The sequence below is a fragment of the Euprymna scolopes genome, chromosome 41, assembly GCF_053919585.1.
Source record: "Euprymna scolopes isolate OS-2025 chromosome 41, ASM5391958v1, whole genome shotgun sequence".
In the NCBI taxonomy this organism is placed as follows: domain Eukaryota; kingdom Metazoa; phylum Mollusca; class Cephalopoda; order Sepiida; family Sepiolidae; genus Euprymna; species Euprymna scolopes.
In genome coordinates, this window is record NC_136522.1 from 3749764 (window position 1) to 3768801 (window position 19038).

The following is a 19038-nucleotide window of genomic DNA, read 5'->3' on the forward strand; positions in this document are numbered from 1 at the left end:
TCGTACGTACGTCATCACCGTTCATACACATTTATTTTTTGACGTACGTTATCACCTTCCACATCCATTTCTGATCGTACATACATCATCTTTCACACACATATTGCGTTTGAACGTATGTTATCACCTTTCAATCATGGGAGCAGACAGCTTTAGATAGAGCCAAGTGGTGGGCCGCTGTTCGTAATGATGCCTACAAATGTGAACGTTACCGAAAGGTTGCTGCAGAGAAGCGCAGAAAGGACAATGTTTTGAAGCTCTCGACATCTGCTATGATTCCCTGTTCCTACTGCAATAGAACTATTCAAGCAAAAATTGGGCTTATCAACCATATCCGTACTCACCGATGATGACCCCCCCCTACACTAACCTACAGGATGATCATATGGTCCCCGTCGTTTCGACGGACGAACACACATCACCTTTCAAATACTGTTATGTTCGTACTTACGTTATCACCTTCCACACATTAATATTCGTACCTACGTTATCACCTTCCACACACAGTTATTTTTGGATGTACGTTATCACCTATCATACACATTTATGTTCGTACATCATCACCTTTCACGCACATATTATGTTTCTGCGTGCGTTATCTCCTTTCACATCCATTTATGTTTGTACATAAGTATATCACCAGTTGCGCATTCATATTTGTACTGCGTTATCTCCTTTCACACAGATTTGTGTTTGTACTAATTTGCATATTCCTTTCCGAAAGAACTTTTATTGATTTTATGTTCGTTTTTTTTCTGCTTTCTTATTGAATGATTAGTTTCATTTCACTATTACGCAATATTCTATTTGTGCATATTTTTACAGTGTACATAAATGCATATTATTTGCAACTGCATTTAGAGTAAATCTCTATTCTCGAGAAAATGACTTGCAGCGATTTTAAATGGTACCTCTTTATATATATATATATATATATATATATATATATATATATATATATATATGTATATACATACATATATATAAGCGGTCTCCCTCGACAAGCCCAATAAAAGAGCAATAAAAGAGCAATAAAAATTGAGCATGCCAATGAATAATAAACACTTACAAGCCTCCACCCCTTGGAAAAACTTCAAATTAACTACGAAAATCGCCATTTTTACATCTCCAACACATTTGAAAATAATTTCTGACGAGGACGCATCACAGAACGTCTGAAACGCGCGTAAAAACGATTTCAATGACTTAAAAACATTATTACAATGATCCAAACATAATTCCCAATGAAAAACCAAGACACGGAATAATAAAATAATGTTAAAAAATACACATTGTTGGTGACTACTACCTTATTTAAATATAGATCTTTCTTTCGTTGGAATTTCTTAACCCATTTTATATATATATATATATATATATATATATATATATATATATATATATATATATATATATATATATATATATATATATATCGACGTTCGTGTTTCTAAAGTTGGTACTACGTTTGAGACCTCTGTTTATAGAAAACCTACATTTACAGGGCTCTATCTTAATTGGTTTTCTTTTGCCCCTCAGTCTAGAAAAATAAACCTCATTAGCGCTCTTACGCATCGTGCACTTTTGATTTGTTCACCAAACCGTCTTGATACGGAACTTGGTGAAATCACAAATATTTTTCTTAATAATGGATATCCCATTAATATAATAAAATCTACTATTGAACGTAAAATTACTACATTTAATAGTGGTAAACATATTGGTCCATCACGTTGTCCCATTTATCTAAAATTACCATGGTTGGGTCCTGATGGCCTTCATATTGTTAAAAGGATTTCTTCTGCTACTCAACGTTGTTTTCCAGCTACTATGCTTAGAGTAGTTTACACAACTCGAACCTTTTTCTCTTCTTTTCGTAAAGATGTTTTGCCAACCATTCAAAAGAACTCTGTTGTTTATAAATTCGTTTGTCAGTGTGGAGCTGACTACGTTGGCAAAACATCCCAAAGATTAGAAATGAGAATATCCCAACATATCCCTCGGGATATTCGACTACACCAGGTTTCGAGAACATCCGGGCACTCCCAAGCTCATGAGTCCGCCATTGGCAATCACCTGTTGAGTATAAATAGGTGTGCCGATCAATATTCCGATGGGTGGTTTTCTGTTTTATACAGTGCTAGGTCGAACTATCATCTCAATATCATTGAGGCGTTAGTTATTAACAACTCTCGACCTAGCCTGTGTAGACAAAAGATTCTGAAACATCAGTTGGAGATATTCATTGATTTAAAACCACCTGAACAGTGAGAATTTTTTTTTTTTTCTCCACTGTTCTTCCAACTGAAACCAAAATTCCCCTCTTCCCTCATTCGTTTTCTTAGTTTTTAATTTATCATTCTGACGTTTCCTCTTAGAGGGTCAGACGATAAGGCCTTAAGGAAATTTTAATTTCACCTGCCCATTTCTTGTTTTTTTGTATTTAAATTAAATTATGTTTCCTCTGAAATTTCTCCTTCCATTTTGCTGTACCAAAAATTTACTTTTATATATATATATATATATATATATATATATATATATATATATATATATATATATATATGCGTGTGTGTGTGTGTATATATATATATATATATATATATATATAATCAGATTATTAATTTTTATTTATCAACTAGCTGGCAGCCCGGCGTTGCCCGGTCGTACATTCGCTTAAACATGATATTTCAATTTATGCAGATTGCCTATGTAGTATTTTAGAATTAATCCTCTATTTAACTACTTGCTCATTTTCTCTCTCATACATCATAAAATAATCAGAAAAATATTTGCACTTTTGATATTTGTTTTTTTTTTCATTCTTTTTTTTTCTTTTTTTTTTTGTTAATAATGGCTTAGGGATTGACTGTGCTGCAACCTTGGGTTTTGTCGATAGTTGCAGCCCATGCACCCTATCCAGGTTTTGGTGGAGGGCACTCATTGGTATCCCTGCCCCGCCCAGGCGCGCTGCCGTCAGTGGTTTACGGTCACCTGATTTCTCCCTACACTTAACATTGGGGAGGTCTCTTCATCATTGACCCCCACTCACATCCTTATATTTGTCCGGTGGACTCATACGAAAAAAAATAATAATATTGATAAGATCGTTTATCAAATGTCGGTCTGTGTTTGTTTAAAAATATCACGTCAGCTGATGAATGCATTGAAAAGTCACTTCTGATTTATGTTTATTTTAAAATATGCAAACGAAGAAATGATTTGCTGCGATTTTAAATGATACCTTTTTTTTTCTTTTATTTTAAATTGAACTCATTAATAAGAAAAAATGAAAATAAAATCGTCAGATACACCTTGAGTTTAAACAGAAGATTATTCGATCTGTAGTCGAATGCTTTACCACTGAGCTATATTTTCAGGTGGCAATAAATCTGTACTTGTTTTGTATTTTAAGAAGAAATGATTAGCTGAGATTTTATTGTTTGCCTTAGTCGGTGTGACGTAAAATATTCCCCTGTAAAAATTCTTCTTTTACCTAAAAGAGAGGAAAGAGTTTTAAGCTAGAAGTTTTTTCGATTTTCGGTACTCATTGAATGAATTTCTGTAAAAAAACATATCTAAGAACACTGCCAGACATATAAATTAGCTTTGTGTGAAATTTGCAAAAGATAGACTCAGCTGTTTCATATCCTATGGGAAAGGAACTCACACACAAAAATTGACTTTAATATAATAGTGAAAGATAGATAGATAGATAGATAGATAGAAGTATATATATATATATATATATATATATATATATATATATATATATATATATATATATATGGAAAAATGCGCGCATGAAAAGTAATATTCTTAAGATTTTATTAAACCTGGAAAAGTAAAGAACAAGATATTCTAGTAAAGTAAAAAATAAGAATTTTTTAGACTTAAAATATTGCAGCTAAAAATAAAATTTGAATATTGATAAATATTTTATTTATTATTTGCATATGTTGTTGTTTATTGTTGAGTTAGAAAGGGTGTCAGTCGCTGGATTGAACTTATTTCCCCCCCTATTATTTGCATATATTTATGTAGTGAAAATTGTTTGAATAAAATTAATTCATTATTTAGTTAGTTAGTAGATGGAATTAATAATTTTATAATTTACATAAAAATTAATAATTTTATTATATCATAATTAGGATCATTTAATTCTTTCTAACTCAACAATAAACAACAACATATGCAAATAATAAATAAAATATTTATCAATATTCAAATTTTATTTTTAGCTGCAATATTTTAAGTCTAAAAAATTCTTATTTTTTACTTTACTAGAATATCTTGTTCTTTACTTTTCCAGGTTGAATTTCTTGTCCTTTACTTTTCCAGGTTTAATAAAATCTTAAGAATATTACTTTTCATGCGCGCATTTTTCCATATAATCCATGATTTTTCCAGGCATTGCTATTGTATTAATATATAAATTTATAATATTTATTAATGATTGTCAAAAAAAATTAGCTCTCAAACACACATTTATGCAATATTTATCATTCAATCACAGTAGTTCCGAGCCAGGGTCTCTACCGAGACTGCGGTTCATGAATTCGTGATCTGTATAGAGCGTAAACTAACAAAAAAGAAGATGGCACTCGGTGTCTTTTTAGATATCGTTGGAGCTTTTGACAACATACCTTTCAGTAGCATGTTCAAGTCGCTACAAGAACTCAATGTGCCACCAGCATTCAAAAGCATCATTTGTCAGACGCATTGCCAAAATGGGACTACATTTTTCATCAAATGTGATAACGAAAAATTTGAGTTCATTCAAAGAATATGTATATCATAGAATTCACTAATATTTTTAATCGATAAATTCACCATTTTTTGCTATAAAATCATAAGGAGAGTTAAAAAAAATTAGTTATTAAAAAAAGTTCGGTTTTTTAATTATAAAAAAAACGATACACGGGATTGAACCTAAAATCTTTTCACCAACCCCCGGTACTCTAACCGTTACGCTAACATGTCATATTGGCAAAATCGCAGTAAAAAATATTTATATACAAAAAGAAGTTATGCAAAATAAAAAAAAGCGTTAGTCACTTATGTACTTACTCTCCTGTTTGTGAACCCACATATTTTGTTGTAACTTTTTTTTTACTGGACCAATTTTCGAAAAAAATTTTTCAAAATGTAGCTAATAGGGTGTTCTACCCAACTATATAACCTGTTTGAAATTTGGTTGCGAACGGAATTAGTGGTGGGGGTTTGAATGTGTCTCGATTCATTCAATTTCGGACTTAAGCATATATTCAACCACGGTAGTGGTTGAATGATATAAACGGAAAACCTCTGAAGGTAAATCTTTTATCGCATAGTTTTCCTTAAAAGGTAAGCAGATTCTATATTGTTTATAAAAAAGTGTTTTTTAACGCCTGAAGAGAGGCCGTTCTTGTAAATATTTTCAAACGATAAAAGGTTTGAAACTGTCCGAATGGTCGCGAAACAATTGTAACGAACAATGAAAATACATTACTTGTTGCTATAAATCCAACCTTTGTTGTCTTGATTTTATGAAATAATATGTATGTGTGTGTGTGTGTGTGTGTGTGTGTGTGTGTGTGTGTGTGTGTGTGTGTGTGTGTGTGTGTGTGTGTGTGTGTGTGTGTGTGTGTGTGTGTTATTTTGCTTACCTTGTGAGAAGACCAGTTTTTAGCCATGGATGTAAAAAGTCATAACCTCTATTTTTGTTCAAATGTTTACTTCCGTTTAGAATTTTCTGAAATTAAATAAGTTTTTTTAGTGTTAGTCTTCGTGGCTTGAATTACTTGATCCAATAGATTATTGTTTGTAATGTAATTTAAAAAAAAAATAACGATTCGAAATAATCTTTCTTTCTCGACTGCAAACAGGATCTTTCTCCAATCCTAGATTATTCACATTTTGGATTTTTAATTTGGATCTAGTTTGTCAACATTATAAATCCGACTTCTTATGATTATTTCGTAACCTCTATTTTGAGAATTTTTCTAAAATTGAATTTTTTTTAATATTAGTTTTCGTGGTTTTAATTATTTGATCTAATAAACAATTGTTCCTAAAAAATTTTTAGAATTTCTTTCACATTCCGAGGAGTTGATTAATAATCGGTTTTAAGTGAAAGTCTTCTGGAGGTTGAAGGTTCAATCTTTACTAAAGGTGATAATAACTAAAAATATATTCATCCCTTCGTCACGCGGCGGTAAAATGTGACACAAGGGCCAGAAAGCGGGATTGAAGGACCAGCACGACTGTGGAGGAGTACTCTGGCCTGCAAAAAATGCCTTGACAGTCCCGTTGTCATTCTCCAGTGGAGGCACCTCAAATGATTAGCAATAAACTAACCCCTTTTCAAACAGAGAAAACAAAACCTATGAATGTGGACCTACTAGAACTGGTCAGTACAATATGGCTGAACAAACAAGAGCAATCGACCCTAATTTATTAAATAAAAATTTTAGTTCAAAATTTTGTATAAATTATAGCGTTTGACACGACCGTCCAAACTCTTCTACATCTAATGTCAAGACTAGTTTGTCAATTGGTAGATAAATTCATTTCACTCCAAACAACCATCTTTAAATAATTATTTGGTACCCGTATGTATTGAATGTTCGACTAATAAAAATTGAAAAATTTACGTACATGTATGTATACATTATTAAATTATTAATTTTGCGTACTTGTATGTATTGAGTATGTAACTAATAAGTATTGAATTATTTTGTACCTGTATGTGTTGAATATTGAACTAATAATTATTGAATTATTTTCAACTTGTATTGAGTATTGAACTAATAATTATGTAATTATTTTGTACCTGTATTGATTGAATATTGAACTAATAATTATTGAATTATTTTCAACTTGTATTGAGTATTGAACTAATAATTATGTAATTATTTTGTACCTGTATTGATTGAATATTAAACTAATAATTATTGAATTATTTTGTATCTGTATGAATTAACTATTCAACTAATATTTGTTGAATATTTTTGCATCTGAATGTATTTTGTATTGAACTAATAATTATGTAATTATTTTGTACCTGCATTGATTGAATATTCAACTAATAATTATTGAATGATTTGTGTACCTTATGTATTTTGTATTCAACTACTAATATTAAATTATTTTGTATCTTTATTAAATTATTTTTATTTATTGGATATTAAACTAATATATTATTGACTTATTTTGTACTCGTATGCATTGAATATGTAACTAATAATTATGTAAATTTTTTTGTATCTGCATGCATTGAACATTAAACAAATATTTGTTAAATAATTTATGTATCTGAATATATTTTGTATTGAAATTATAAATATTCTACTGTTTTGTACCTGCATGGATTGAACATTGAAAAGATATTTGTTAAATAATTTATGTATCTCAATGTATTTTGTAGTGAACAAATAAATATTGACATATTTTGTACCTGTATGTATTGAATATTGAGGTAATAATTAATGAATTATTATATTTTACTTTTTTCTTCAGTGTGTAACTAATAAGTATTGAATTATATTGCACCTATTGTACGAATGTAATATTGAACTATTACTGAATTTGTATGTATTAGAATTTATTTTGTACTGAACTCATAATTATTGAATATTTATGTATTAGAATGTATTTTGTATTGAACTAATAATTATTGAATTTTTATGTATTAGAATATATTTTGTACTGAACTAATAATTATTGAATATTTATGTATTAGAAAATATTTTGTATTGAACTAATAATTATTGAATTTTTATCCATTAGAATTTATTTTGTAGTGAACTAATAATTATTGAATTTTTATGTATTAGAATTTATTTTGTATTGAACTAATAATTATTGAATTTTTATGCATTAGAATTTATTTTGTATTGAACTAATAATTATAGAATTTTTATGTATTAGAATGTATTTTGTATTGAACTATCAATTATTGAATTTTTATGTATAAGAATGTATTTTGTAGTGAACTATCAATTATTGAATTTGTATGCAATAGAATTTATTTTGTAGTGAACTAATAATTATTGAATTTTAATGTATTAGAATGTATTTTGTAGTGAACTATCAATTATTGAATTTTTATGCAATAGAATTTATTTTGTAGTGAACTAATAATTATCGAATTTTTATGTATAACAATGTATTTTAGTGAACTATCAATTATTGAATTTGTATGAATAACAATGTATTTTGTAGTGAACTATTAATTATTGAATTTTGATGTATTAGAATATAGTTTGTATTGATCTAATAATTATTGAATGTTTATGTATTAGAAAGTATTTTGTATTGAACTTATAATTATTGAATTTTTATGTATTAGAATGTATTTTGTATTGATCTAATAATTATTGAATTTTTATGTATTAGAATGTATTTTGTATTGAAGTTATAATTATTGATTTTTTATGTATTAGAAAGTATTTTGTATTGAACTAATTGTTATTGAATTTTTATGTATAAGAATGCATTTTGTATTGAACAAATAATTATTGAATTTTTATGTGTTAGAATGTATTTTGTATTTAACTAATTATTATTGAATTTTAATGCATTAGAATTTATTTTGTATTGAACTAATAATTATTGAATTTTTATGTATTAGAATGTATTTTGTAGGTAACTAATAATTATTGAATTTTTATGTATTAGAAAGTATTTTGTATTGAACTAATAATTATTGAATTTTTATGTATTAGAAAGTATTTTGTATTGAACTAATAATTATTGAATTTTTATGTATTATAATGTATTTTGTATTAATCTAATAATTATTGAATTTTTATGTGTTAGAAAGTATTTTGTATTTAACTAATAATTATTGAATTTTTATGTGTTAGAATATAGTTTGTATTGAACTAATAGTTATTGAATTTTTATGTATTAGAATGTATTTTGTATTGAACTAATAATTATTGAATTTTTATGTATTAGAAAGTATTTTGTATTGAACAAATAATTATTGAACTTTTATGTGTTAGAAAGTATTTTGTGAACTAATAATTATTGAATTTTTATGTATTAGAATGTATTTTCTATTGAACTAATAATTATTGAACTTTTATGTGTTAGCATTTATTTTGTATTGAACTAATAATTATTGAATTTATATGTGTTAGAAAGTATTTTGTATTGAACTAATAATTATTGAATTTTTATGTATTAGAATGTATTTTGTATTGAACTAATAATTATTGAATTTTTATGTATTAGAATTTATTTTGTATTGAACTAATAATTATTGAACTTTTATGTATTAGAATGTATTTTGTATTGAACTAATAATTATTGAATTTTTATGTATTAGAATGTATTTTGTATTGAACTAATAATTATTGAACTTTTATGTATTAGAATTTATTTTGTATTGAACTAATAATTATTGAATTTTTATGTGTTAGAATTTATTTTGTATTGAACTAATAATTATTGAATTTTTATGTGTTAGAACTTATTTTGTATTGAACTAATAATTATTGAATTTTTATGTGTTAGAAAGTATTTTGTATTGAACTAATAATTATTGAATTTTTATGTGTTAGAATTTATTTTGTATTGAACTAATAATTATTGAATTTTTATGTGTTAGAAAGTATTTTGTATTGAACTAATACTTATTGAATTTTTATGTATTAGAATGTATTTTGTATTGAACTAATAGTTTTTGAATTTTTATGTATTAGAATGTATTTTGTATTGAACTAATACTTATTGAATTTTTATGTATTAGAATGTATTTTGTATTGAACTAATAATTATTGAATTTTTATGTATTAGAAAGTATTTTGTATTGAACTAATACTTATTGAATTTTTATGTATTAGAATGTATTTTGTATTGAACTAATAATTATTGAATTTTATGTATTAGAATTTATTTTGTATTGAACTAATAATTATTGAACTTTTATGTATTAGAATGTATTTTGTAGTGAACTAATAGTTATTGAATTTTTATGTGTTAGAATTTATTTTGTATTGAACTAATAATTATTGAATTCTTATGTGTTAGAATATAGTTTGTATTGAACTAATAGTTATTGAATTTTTATGTATTAGAATGTATTGTGTATTGAACTAATACTTATTGAATTTTTATGTGTTAGAATATAGTTTGTATTGAACTAATAGTTATTGAATTTTTATGTATTAGAATGTATTTTGTATTGAACTAATAATTATTGAATTCTTATGTGTTAGAATATAGTTTGTAATGAACTAATAATTATTGAATTTTTATGTGTTAGAATATAGTTTGTATTGAACTAATAATTATTGAATTTTTATGTGTTAGAAAGTATTTTGTATTGAACTAATACTTATTGAATTTTTATGTATTAGAATATAGTTTGTATTGAACTAATAATTATTGAATTTTTATGTATTAGAATGTATTTTGTAATGAACTAATTATTATTGAATTTTTATGGATTAGAATGTATTTGTTAGTGAACTATTAATTATTGAATTTTTATGTATTAGAAAGTATTTTGTATTGAACTAATAATTATTGGACTTTTATGTATTAGAATGTATTTTTAGTGAACTGATAATTATTGAATTTTTATGTATTAGAATATATTTTGTAGTGAACTATCAATTATTAAATTTTTATGTTATTGATTTTATTTTGTAGTGAACTAATAATTATTTAATTTGTATGTATAACAATGTATTTTGTAGTGAACTATCAATTATTGAATTTTTGTGCATAACAATGTATTTTGTAGTGAAGTAATAATTATTGAATTTTTATGTATTAGAATTTATTTTGTAGTGAACTAATAATTATTGAATTTTTATGTATTAGAATGTATTTTGTATTGAACTATCAATTATTGAATTTTAATGTATTAGAATGTATTTTGTATTGAACTATCAATTATTGAATTTTTATGCATAAGAATGTATTTTGTAGTGAACTATCAATTATTGAATTTTAATGTATTAGAATGTATTTTGTAGTGAACTATCAATTATTGAATTTTAATGTATTAGAATGTATTTTGTAGTGAACTATCAATTATTGAATTTTTATGCATAACAATGTATTTTGTAGTGAAGTAATAATTATTGAATTTTTATGTATTAGAATGTATTTTGTAGTGAACTATCAATTATTGAATTTTTATGCATAACAATGTATTTTGTAGTGAAGTAATAATTATTGAATTTTAATGTATTAGAATGTATTTTGTAGTGAACTATCAATTATTGAATTTTTATGCATAACAATGTATTTTGTAGTGAAGTAATAATTATTGAATTTTTATGTATTAGAATTTATTTTGTAGTGAACTAATAATTATTGAATTTTTGTGTATTAGAATGTATTTTGTATTGAACTATCAATTATTGAATTTTAATGTATAACAGTGTATTTTGTAGTGAACTATCAATTATTGAATTTTTATGTATTAGAATGTATTTTGTAGTGAACTATCAATCATTGAATTTTAATGTATTAGAATGTATTTTGTAGTGAACTATCAATTATTGAATTTTAATGTATTAGAATGTATTTTGTATTGAACTATCAATTATTGAATTTTTATGCATAACAATGTATTTTGTAGTGAACTATAAATTATTGAATTTTAGTGTATTAGAATGTATTTTTTAGTGAACTAATAATTATTGATTTTTAATGTATTAGAATGTATTTTGTAGTGAACTAATAATTATTGAATTTTTATCCATTAGAATTTATTTTGTAGTGAACTAATAATTCTTTAATAATTGGTACATGTATTTTATATTGGACTAGTTATTACTGAAGTTTTTTGCACATTTAAGTTTTGAGAATCGAACTCGTAATTTTTCTACTTTTTCTTGTATTTTACTTCAGTAAACTTTAAGAGATCAAGCGGCTTCTTCCTTCAGCTAACACTTGATTCCGTTATGATTTAAATTTATATCCGAAGGCTCTTTTCAGAATAGATACTGTTCCCTTTATGGCTGATATATGTATTTTATTACAGCTTGCTCTTCCAGGGATTGCTTCTAAGTATTTTTGAAGGTTCTTTTCTATTAGGCCAGTTGCTCCTATCACAACTGGTATAATGTTTATTTCTTTCAGAGACCATGTTGTTTTTAGATCATTTTTTAGGTCCTGATATTTTGTTATCTGTTCCCGTTCTGCTCTGTTAAGGCCAAAGTCGTTTGGAACTGTGACGTCGATAATGAGTGCAGTCCTTTCGGGCTTGTTCAATATTACAATATCTGGTTTGATGGCCTTGTCTTTTATGTACCTGTATGTATTAAGTTGTGTACTAATAATTATCCAATTATTTTTTACCTGTATTATTGAATATTGAACTAATAATTATTAAATTGTTTACGTATATATTATATTGATTATGGAACATATAAATATTGAATTATTTGCATATTTTAATGTAATGATTATTGAACATATAATATTGAATTATGTGCATTTATATACATAAAAAGTATTGAACATATAAGTGTTAAATTATTTACGTTTTTTTATGTATTGATTATTGCACATGTAAGTATCGAATTATTTTCGTTTACCTATGTGTAAATATTTAATATATAAGTGTTGAATTATTTACGTACTTGTATATATTCGGCCTTAAACAGGATTAGCCATGGTTCTACTCCCATCTGTACCAGAAACATTCCAGTCTGTCGGTATTCATCGGCCATTTTCAGGATTGTGCTGTACATCTCTTCAATAAAAGGCAAAAAAAAAACACTTAAATATTAAATCAATGCAGTTCATTAAACCGTCACATTAATCAATGCAGTTCATTAAACAGTCACATTAATCAATGCAGTTCATTAAACCGTCACATTAATCAATGCAGTTCATTAAACCGTCACATTAATCAATGCAGTTCATTAAACCGTCACATTAATCAATGCAGTTCATTAAACCGTCACATTAATCAATGCAGTTCATTAAACCGTCACATTAATCAATGCAGTTCATTAAACCGTCACATTAATCAATGCAGTTCATTAAACCGTCACATTAATCAATGCAGTTCATTAAACCGTCACATTAATCAATGGAGTTCATTAAACCGTCACATTAATCAATGCAGTTCATTAAACCGTCACATTAATCAATGCAGTTCATTAAACCGTCACATTAATCAATGCAGTTCATTAAACCGTCACATTAATCAATGCAGTTCATTAAACCGTCACATTAATCAATGCAGTTCATTAAACCGTCACATTAATCAATGCAGTTCATTAAACCGTCACATTAATCAATGCAGTTCATTAAACCGTCACATTAATCAATGGAGTTTCTATAAGTTCGACAAAAAGTTCTTGCTGTTTTTAACTTTTAAATTCACATGAATATAACTCGGCTAAAAAAAAAAACATTTCATCGGAAATAGCACTATCAGAATCAACATCCTTTGTCAACGTAGCACAAGTGTATTTTTGCCCGTAACGTGAACAAGCGACGTTATGGTCGCGATGAAGTCGCTTAAGGTGTTTTGGATATTGCTTACGTTTTTGAAGCATTTCTCATACAAAGTTGATATTTGAAAAAGTGGTAGTCGGTAGGTGAGAGATTTGGAGGGTATGGCGGATGTAGCAGATTTCGTAGCTCAATGCGTTCAATTTCCGCAGTGTCAGTTTAGCAACGTGAGCTCAGGCATTGTCGTGGAGGAGAGTTGGGCCTTTTCTGTTAACTAATGCTGAATGTTGTCAAATTTTTTATGCATTTCATCCATTTGTTGGCAGTACTTATTCGCCTGCATTAAAAAAACGGATGAAACTCTGTATATGTCTCAGGCGAGAAATGTCTCGCTTATGCCAGCATGAGTTTACAAAAACAAAGTCGGTGTTGAAGAGAATGGACGTGCAAAGATGCTGGCGAGAAATGGCTAGCTACGATCGGCATGGGGACGCAGAAGCAAAGTGTGACGTCAAATAAAATGGACGTGTAAATGAGAAAGCGACAAACTGCTGGCTGTAGCTGGCGTGGGGTCAGAGAGGAAAAGTTTATACCGGGCGAGACTTTTTAATTGGTGTCCAAAAATCAGAGTAATGTCTAATAAACACTTTTGTTAAAAAAGAAAAAATGTCAACCTGGAGTTTTATTTATTTACTTTATTTGTTTATCCATTCGCAACGGAACGGCAACGTTACATCTGCTCATAGACTCGTCTTTATTAATTAAAAAAAAAAACTAAAAGCATTTTAAGCCAATCACGCGCATTTCTTCAAAATACATAAATACATGGGTTAAATAATGCAAAAAAGTATATAAATTTATTGAAACCAGAGGAAAATAACTCCACTTAACTCCTACGTGTCATATACTTGTCCGTACGTCCAGTGTCACAAAAACATCATCATCGCAAACATTAATCAATGAGAAACGAATCACCTCCCTTTATAGTCGCTCTTTATCAGTTAGAAATCATTAAAACCATTTCCTCTCCAACATTGTTCAAAAATAAAACATGGCTATCTGTTTACTGTTTCAAATTGGCTGTGTTGTTTTATAGTTAAAAAAAAAACGTTGTATCACAACTCATCAGTGCGGCTAGACATACACCTTTTCCCAGCCATAGATCGAACCTACAACCGTCGCATGAGAAATATGTTATTATATTCCCCTGTTTACTTATACCAATATATATTTCATGAAGCTCAATGTAACTACAGAGCAGACCCCAAATACATGAAAAAATCAAAATTTCAAACAAAAGAAAAAAAATAATTTAAATTCTCTCCCAATTTTTTGATTTTCTACTCATGCTTATATAACTTTTTCTTCTTCGTCTAAAATTCATACGAGAAAAACAGAAAATTCTGGAAATTCAAAAATACTTAGAAAAGAAATGATATCCGAAGAAAATATATAAACATTCCTCATGATTGTGGATTACCTTCTTGTGTTTACTGGAATATATATATATATATATATATATATATATATATATATATATATATATATATATATATATATATTTCTATTGGCCAGTTAAAGGCGCGTTTCTTTATTTTTATTTACTGTTTAATTTTTAATTATTCGTTTATATGTGTATATGTACTGTGTGCATGTGCGTACTTATATGTGTATATATTTAAAACTGACGTGGCACCTTCTCATTGGCTATACCTCCTTCTCCTCCTTCCCCTCCTCTTCCTTCCTTCCTTCCTTCCTTTTCCCCGTGTATGCTCATCACCGATGAAGACTGAAGGATCGGTCGAAATTATGTACTTGCAAAAAAAGTTTTTTAATTTTTTTTCATAATATTATTTTGTATTCCTGCACGTCACCAATTGAAAACGAATAAAGAAAAGTTATAAGCTTTTATACTTTTCGTATTCCTTTTTATACATTTCCATTCATATATATATATATATATATATATATATATATATATATATATGGTATACTTGCAGAATTTGACCCGGATCCTCGAGATTTTCTGTCAATTATGGTTCAGGTTCGATCGGCAGCCACCGGATTAAGTCGAGCAAAGTAACAAAGTAGGCTCTCTCTATCGTGCTAGAAAGCTACTAACGCCTGAAAGTACACTGTACCTCTATAAGGCCACCATTCGCCCATATATGGATTACTGTTGTCACATTTGGGCTGGTGCATCTGCTACTTGTCTCTCACTTCTCGACAGGGTTTAAAAGAGAGTCGCCAACCTGATAGGTCCTGAACTGTCATCTAAGCTTCAGCCTCTGTCCCATCGATGAAATGTTGCATCCCTTTGCCTGTTCTACAAGTATTTTAACGGTGAATGTTCCGACGAACTGCAAGCACTTGTACCCCCTCGATGTAAATACCCTCGACAAACCCGACAAACAGCAAAATCTCACCCCTTCACTGTAGAGATCTCTAGATGTAAAAGAGCCTTCTACTCCAATAGTTTCTTCCCCAGAATCGCTAGACTTTAGAATTCCCTTCCGGGTCCCTGTTTCCCCAATTGTACTGACATGCAGAAGTTCAAGTGTAACGTGAACCGACATCTTGCTGCCCAACTCCCTACATAGTACTCCTGTAGCTTATGTCCTTGATAGTAGCCCCTACACTAAAGTGGTAATGTACCTTGTTTGGGGTGAAAATGTAATAAAAAATAAAAAAAACAGATGCAAACGAATTTTTTAAAAATCAAACCGAAAAATAACAGAAATAAATAAAAATACTAAAACCTACTCTAAATTTAATCAATATATATATATATATATATATATATATATATATATATTCCTCAAGAAAAGTTGCATTTTGTATTGTTTATTTACTTTTATTTTATTTATTTATTTATTTTTTTGCATTTTTATCAACAAGAAAAGATGATTTTTTAACCTTAAATTATTAGGTGAAAGTACATTTTTTTAATGAAAATTTACATTTTTGGTGTTTTTTTTTTTAAGAAAATTTTCAGGAAACTTCTTTTTCTTTTTGTAAACAGAAGTTGTTTTTTATATATAAGGAATGGTGAATTCTTTTTATCAAAAACGTAAATTGTTAGATGAAAGTTCAGAAAAGATTCTTTTTTTTTTCAAGAAAATTTACAAATTTTTGTCAACAGATGTTAAAAAATAAACAGAAAAATACTCCCATTACCTAAAAAATAATTTGTAAATTTTATACAAAAAAAAAGAAAAATATCGATTCAGCGTTTCAACATTTGAACAACAATTTTGTGTTTACTGTAAACTTTTTACGCAAATATTATGCAAGTATAAATCATGTAGAATATCTGCATGAATATAATTACACATAATAGTTAACTAAAGATGATCATCCCATAAGAAAACCGAAAAAACTATTAGGGAATTAATTAAAATGAATGTTTAAAAGAATATGCAAATTAGCTAGGTCTTTGCTAGTGAATGCAATTCCACAACTCATATACATAAATAAAAAAAAAAAAAATAATAAAATAAAATAAAATAAAAATAAAAAAATAAATAAATAAAAATAAAAAAATTGTATCTAAATAAAATAAAAAATGTATAAAATTAAAAAATAAAATAAAAAATAAATAAATTGTTTTTAAATAAATACAAAAGAGGCTTGCCTTTTTTCTGTTGTTCTTGGCCTTCGGGTTGGGATCAAAGTATATATATATATATATATATATATATATATATATATATATATATATATATATATATATACTCCTATAAATTCGGTTTTCTTTTGTGTGTATTGATATTCATATTAAAAACCATCTTTTCTATTCATTTAATGTATTTATTTGCTTCCCCACCAAAGCAAATTAGGCACAAGGCCGTTTTTAATGTGGGGTAAAAACCAGCTCCCTTAAAAGTAGACAAAAAGGGGGGCACTCTGGTTACCAAAAATAATGTCCCAGTATTGAGAGGTTCCACTCCATTGGCTGGTACAAATTATCTGCAGAACAGATACTACACTTTGATCCCGGCCCGAACGCCAAGAACAACAGAGTATTTATTTGTTATCTGTTCCGGCAGATACTGCAAACAAAGACCATATGTGAGGGCAACTCCACATATAATACCAATTGCCATTATCCAGCTCCCCTACTCCCCGGGGAGTTGGTCCCCATTTCCCCTTCCCTCCTTACATTAAAAATCGGCCTTGTGCCTAATTTACTCGGTGGGGGAGCAAATAAATACTCTGTTGTTCTTGGCGTTCGGGCCGGGATCAAAGTGTAGTATCTGTTCTGCAGATAATTTGTACCAGCCAATGGAGTGGAACCTCTCAATACTGGGACATTATTTTTGGTAACCAGAGTGCCCCCCTTTTTGTCTACTTTTAAGGGAGCTGGTTTTTACCCCACATTAAAAACGGCCTTGTGCCTAATTTGCTTTGGTGGGGAAGCAAATAAATACATTAAATGAATAGAAAAGATGGTTTTTAATATGAATATCAATACACACAAAAGAAAACCGAATTTATAGGAGTATATATATATATATATATATATATATATATATATATATATATATATATATATATATATATGCAGTATATCACAAAAGTGAGTACACCTTTCACATTTCTTCAAATATTTAAGTGTATCTATTCATGGGACAACAAGAATTTTTTTACACAACGAAAAGTGGTCTGTCTGCAGCATATATAACAGAGTTAATTTATTTCCCCCCTCCTCAAAATAACTCAAAATATAGCCATTAAAAGCTAAATCCCTGGCAACAAAAGTGAGTACACCCCTTACGAAAAATTGTCAATAGTAATATACAATAGGTCAACTATCAATATTTTGTGTGGCCACCATCATTATCCAAAACTGCCTTTACTCTCCTGGGCATGGAGTTTACCAAAGCTTCACATGTAGCCACTGGAATGCTCTTCCACTCTTCAAATACGACATTGCGGAGCTGGCGGATATTTGAGACTTTGCCCATCTCCACCTTCTTCTTGAGGATGCCCAAAAAATGTTCTATTGGGTTCACCTGGTCGCCACCACATATGTCTTGGATGTGTGTTTTGGGTCATTGTCATGCTGGAACACCGCTATGCAAACCAGTTTCTGGAGGGAGGGACTCATGCTCTGCTACATTATTTGAAAGTTGGAGTTCATGTTTCCTTCAATGAAATATAACTCTCCAATACCTGCAGCACTTATGCAGCCCCAGACCATGACATTCCCACCACCATGCTTGACTGTAGACATAACACACTTTGTACTCCTCACCTGGTCACCGCCACACATGCTTAAGGCCATCAAAATCAAACAAATTAAATTTCGTCTCATCAGACCATAGGACATGGTTCCAGTAATCTATGGGCTTTGTTGACATGTCTTCAGCAAACTGTCTGCGGGCTAAAAAACGGCAATTATAATTTAGGCGCGCTTTAAAATAAGCATATAAAAAGTATTTGTAAAAAATGAAAAGGAAAAGTTTTTCAAGAAGTGATTTTCTTTCAGTAAAAGTATCTGTCATGCATTAGTATGTTAAAGTGTTAACAAAACAAAATGGATGCAGTTTAACGTCTTGCTCAGGACAACCTACCCTTTCTTCAATACATATCTGGGCTTGTCAAAAGTTATTTAAAGTCAAA

The 19038-nt window shown here is 28.4% G+C and overlaps 1 protein-coding gene across 4 annotated transcripts in view; it reads right to left on the reverse strand.

Moving 5' to 3' along the window:
* LOC145266308 (cytochrome P450 4V2-like) overlaps window positions 1–19038 on the reverse strand; it is a 118716-nt gene that overhangs the window by 84480 nt on the left and 15198 nt on the right. For all 4 annotated transcript variants that reach the window (XM_080121859.1, XM_080121861.1, XM_080121860.1 and 1 more), the window contains exons 2-3: window positions 12591–12703; window positions 5649–5734 (exon numbers count right to left, since the gene is read on the reverse strand). In XM_080121859.1, coding sequence (XP_079977985.1) covers window positions 5649–5734; window positions 12591–12703 — 199 coding nt within the window. The remainder of the gene's footprint in view (window positions 1–5648; window positions 5735–12590; window positions 12704–19038) is intronic.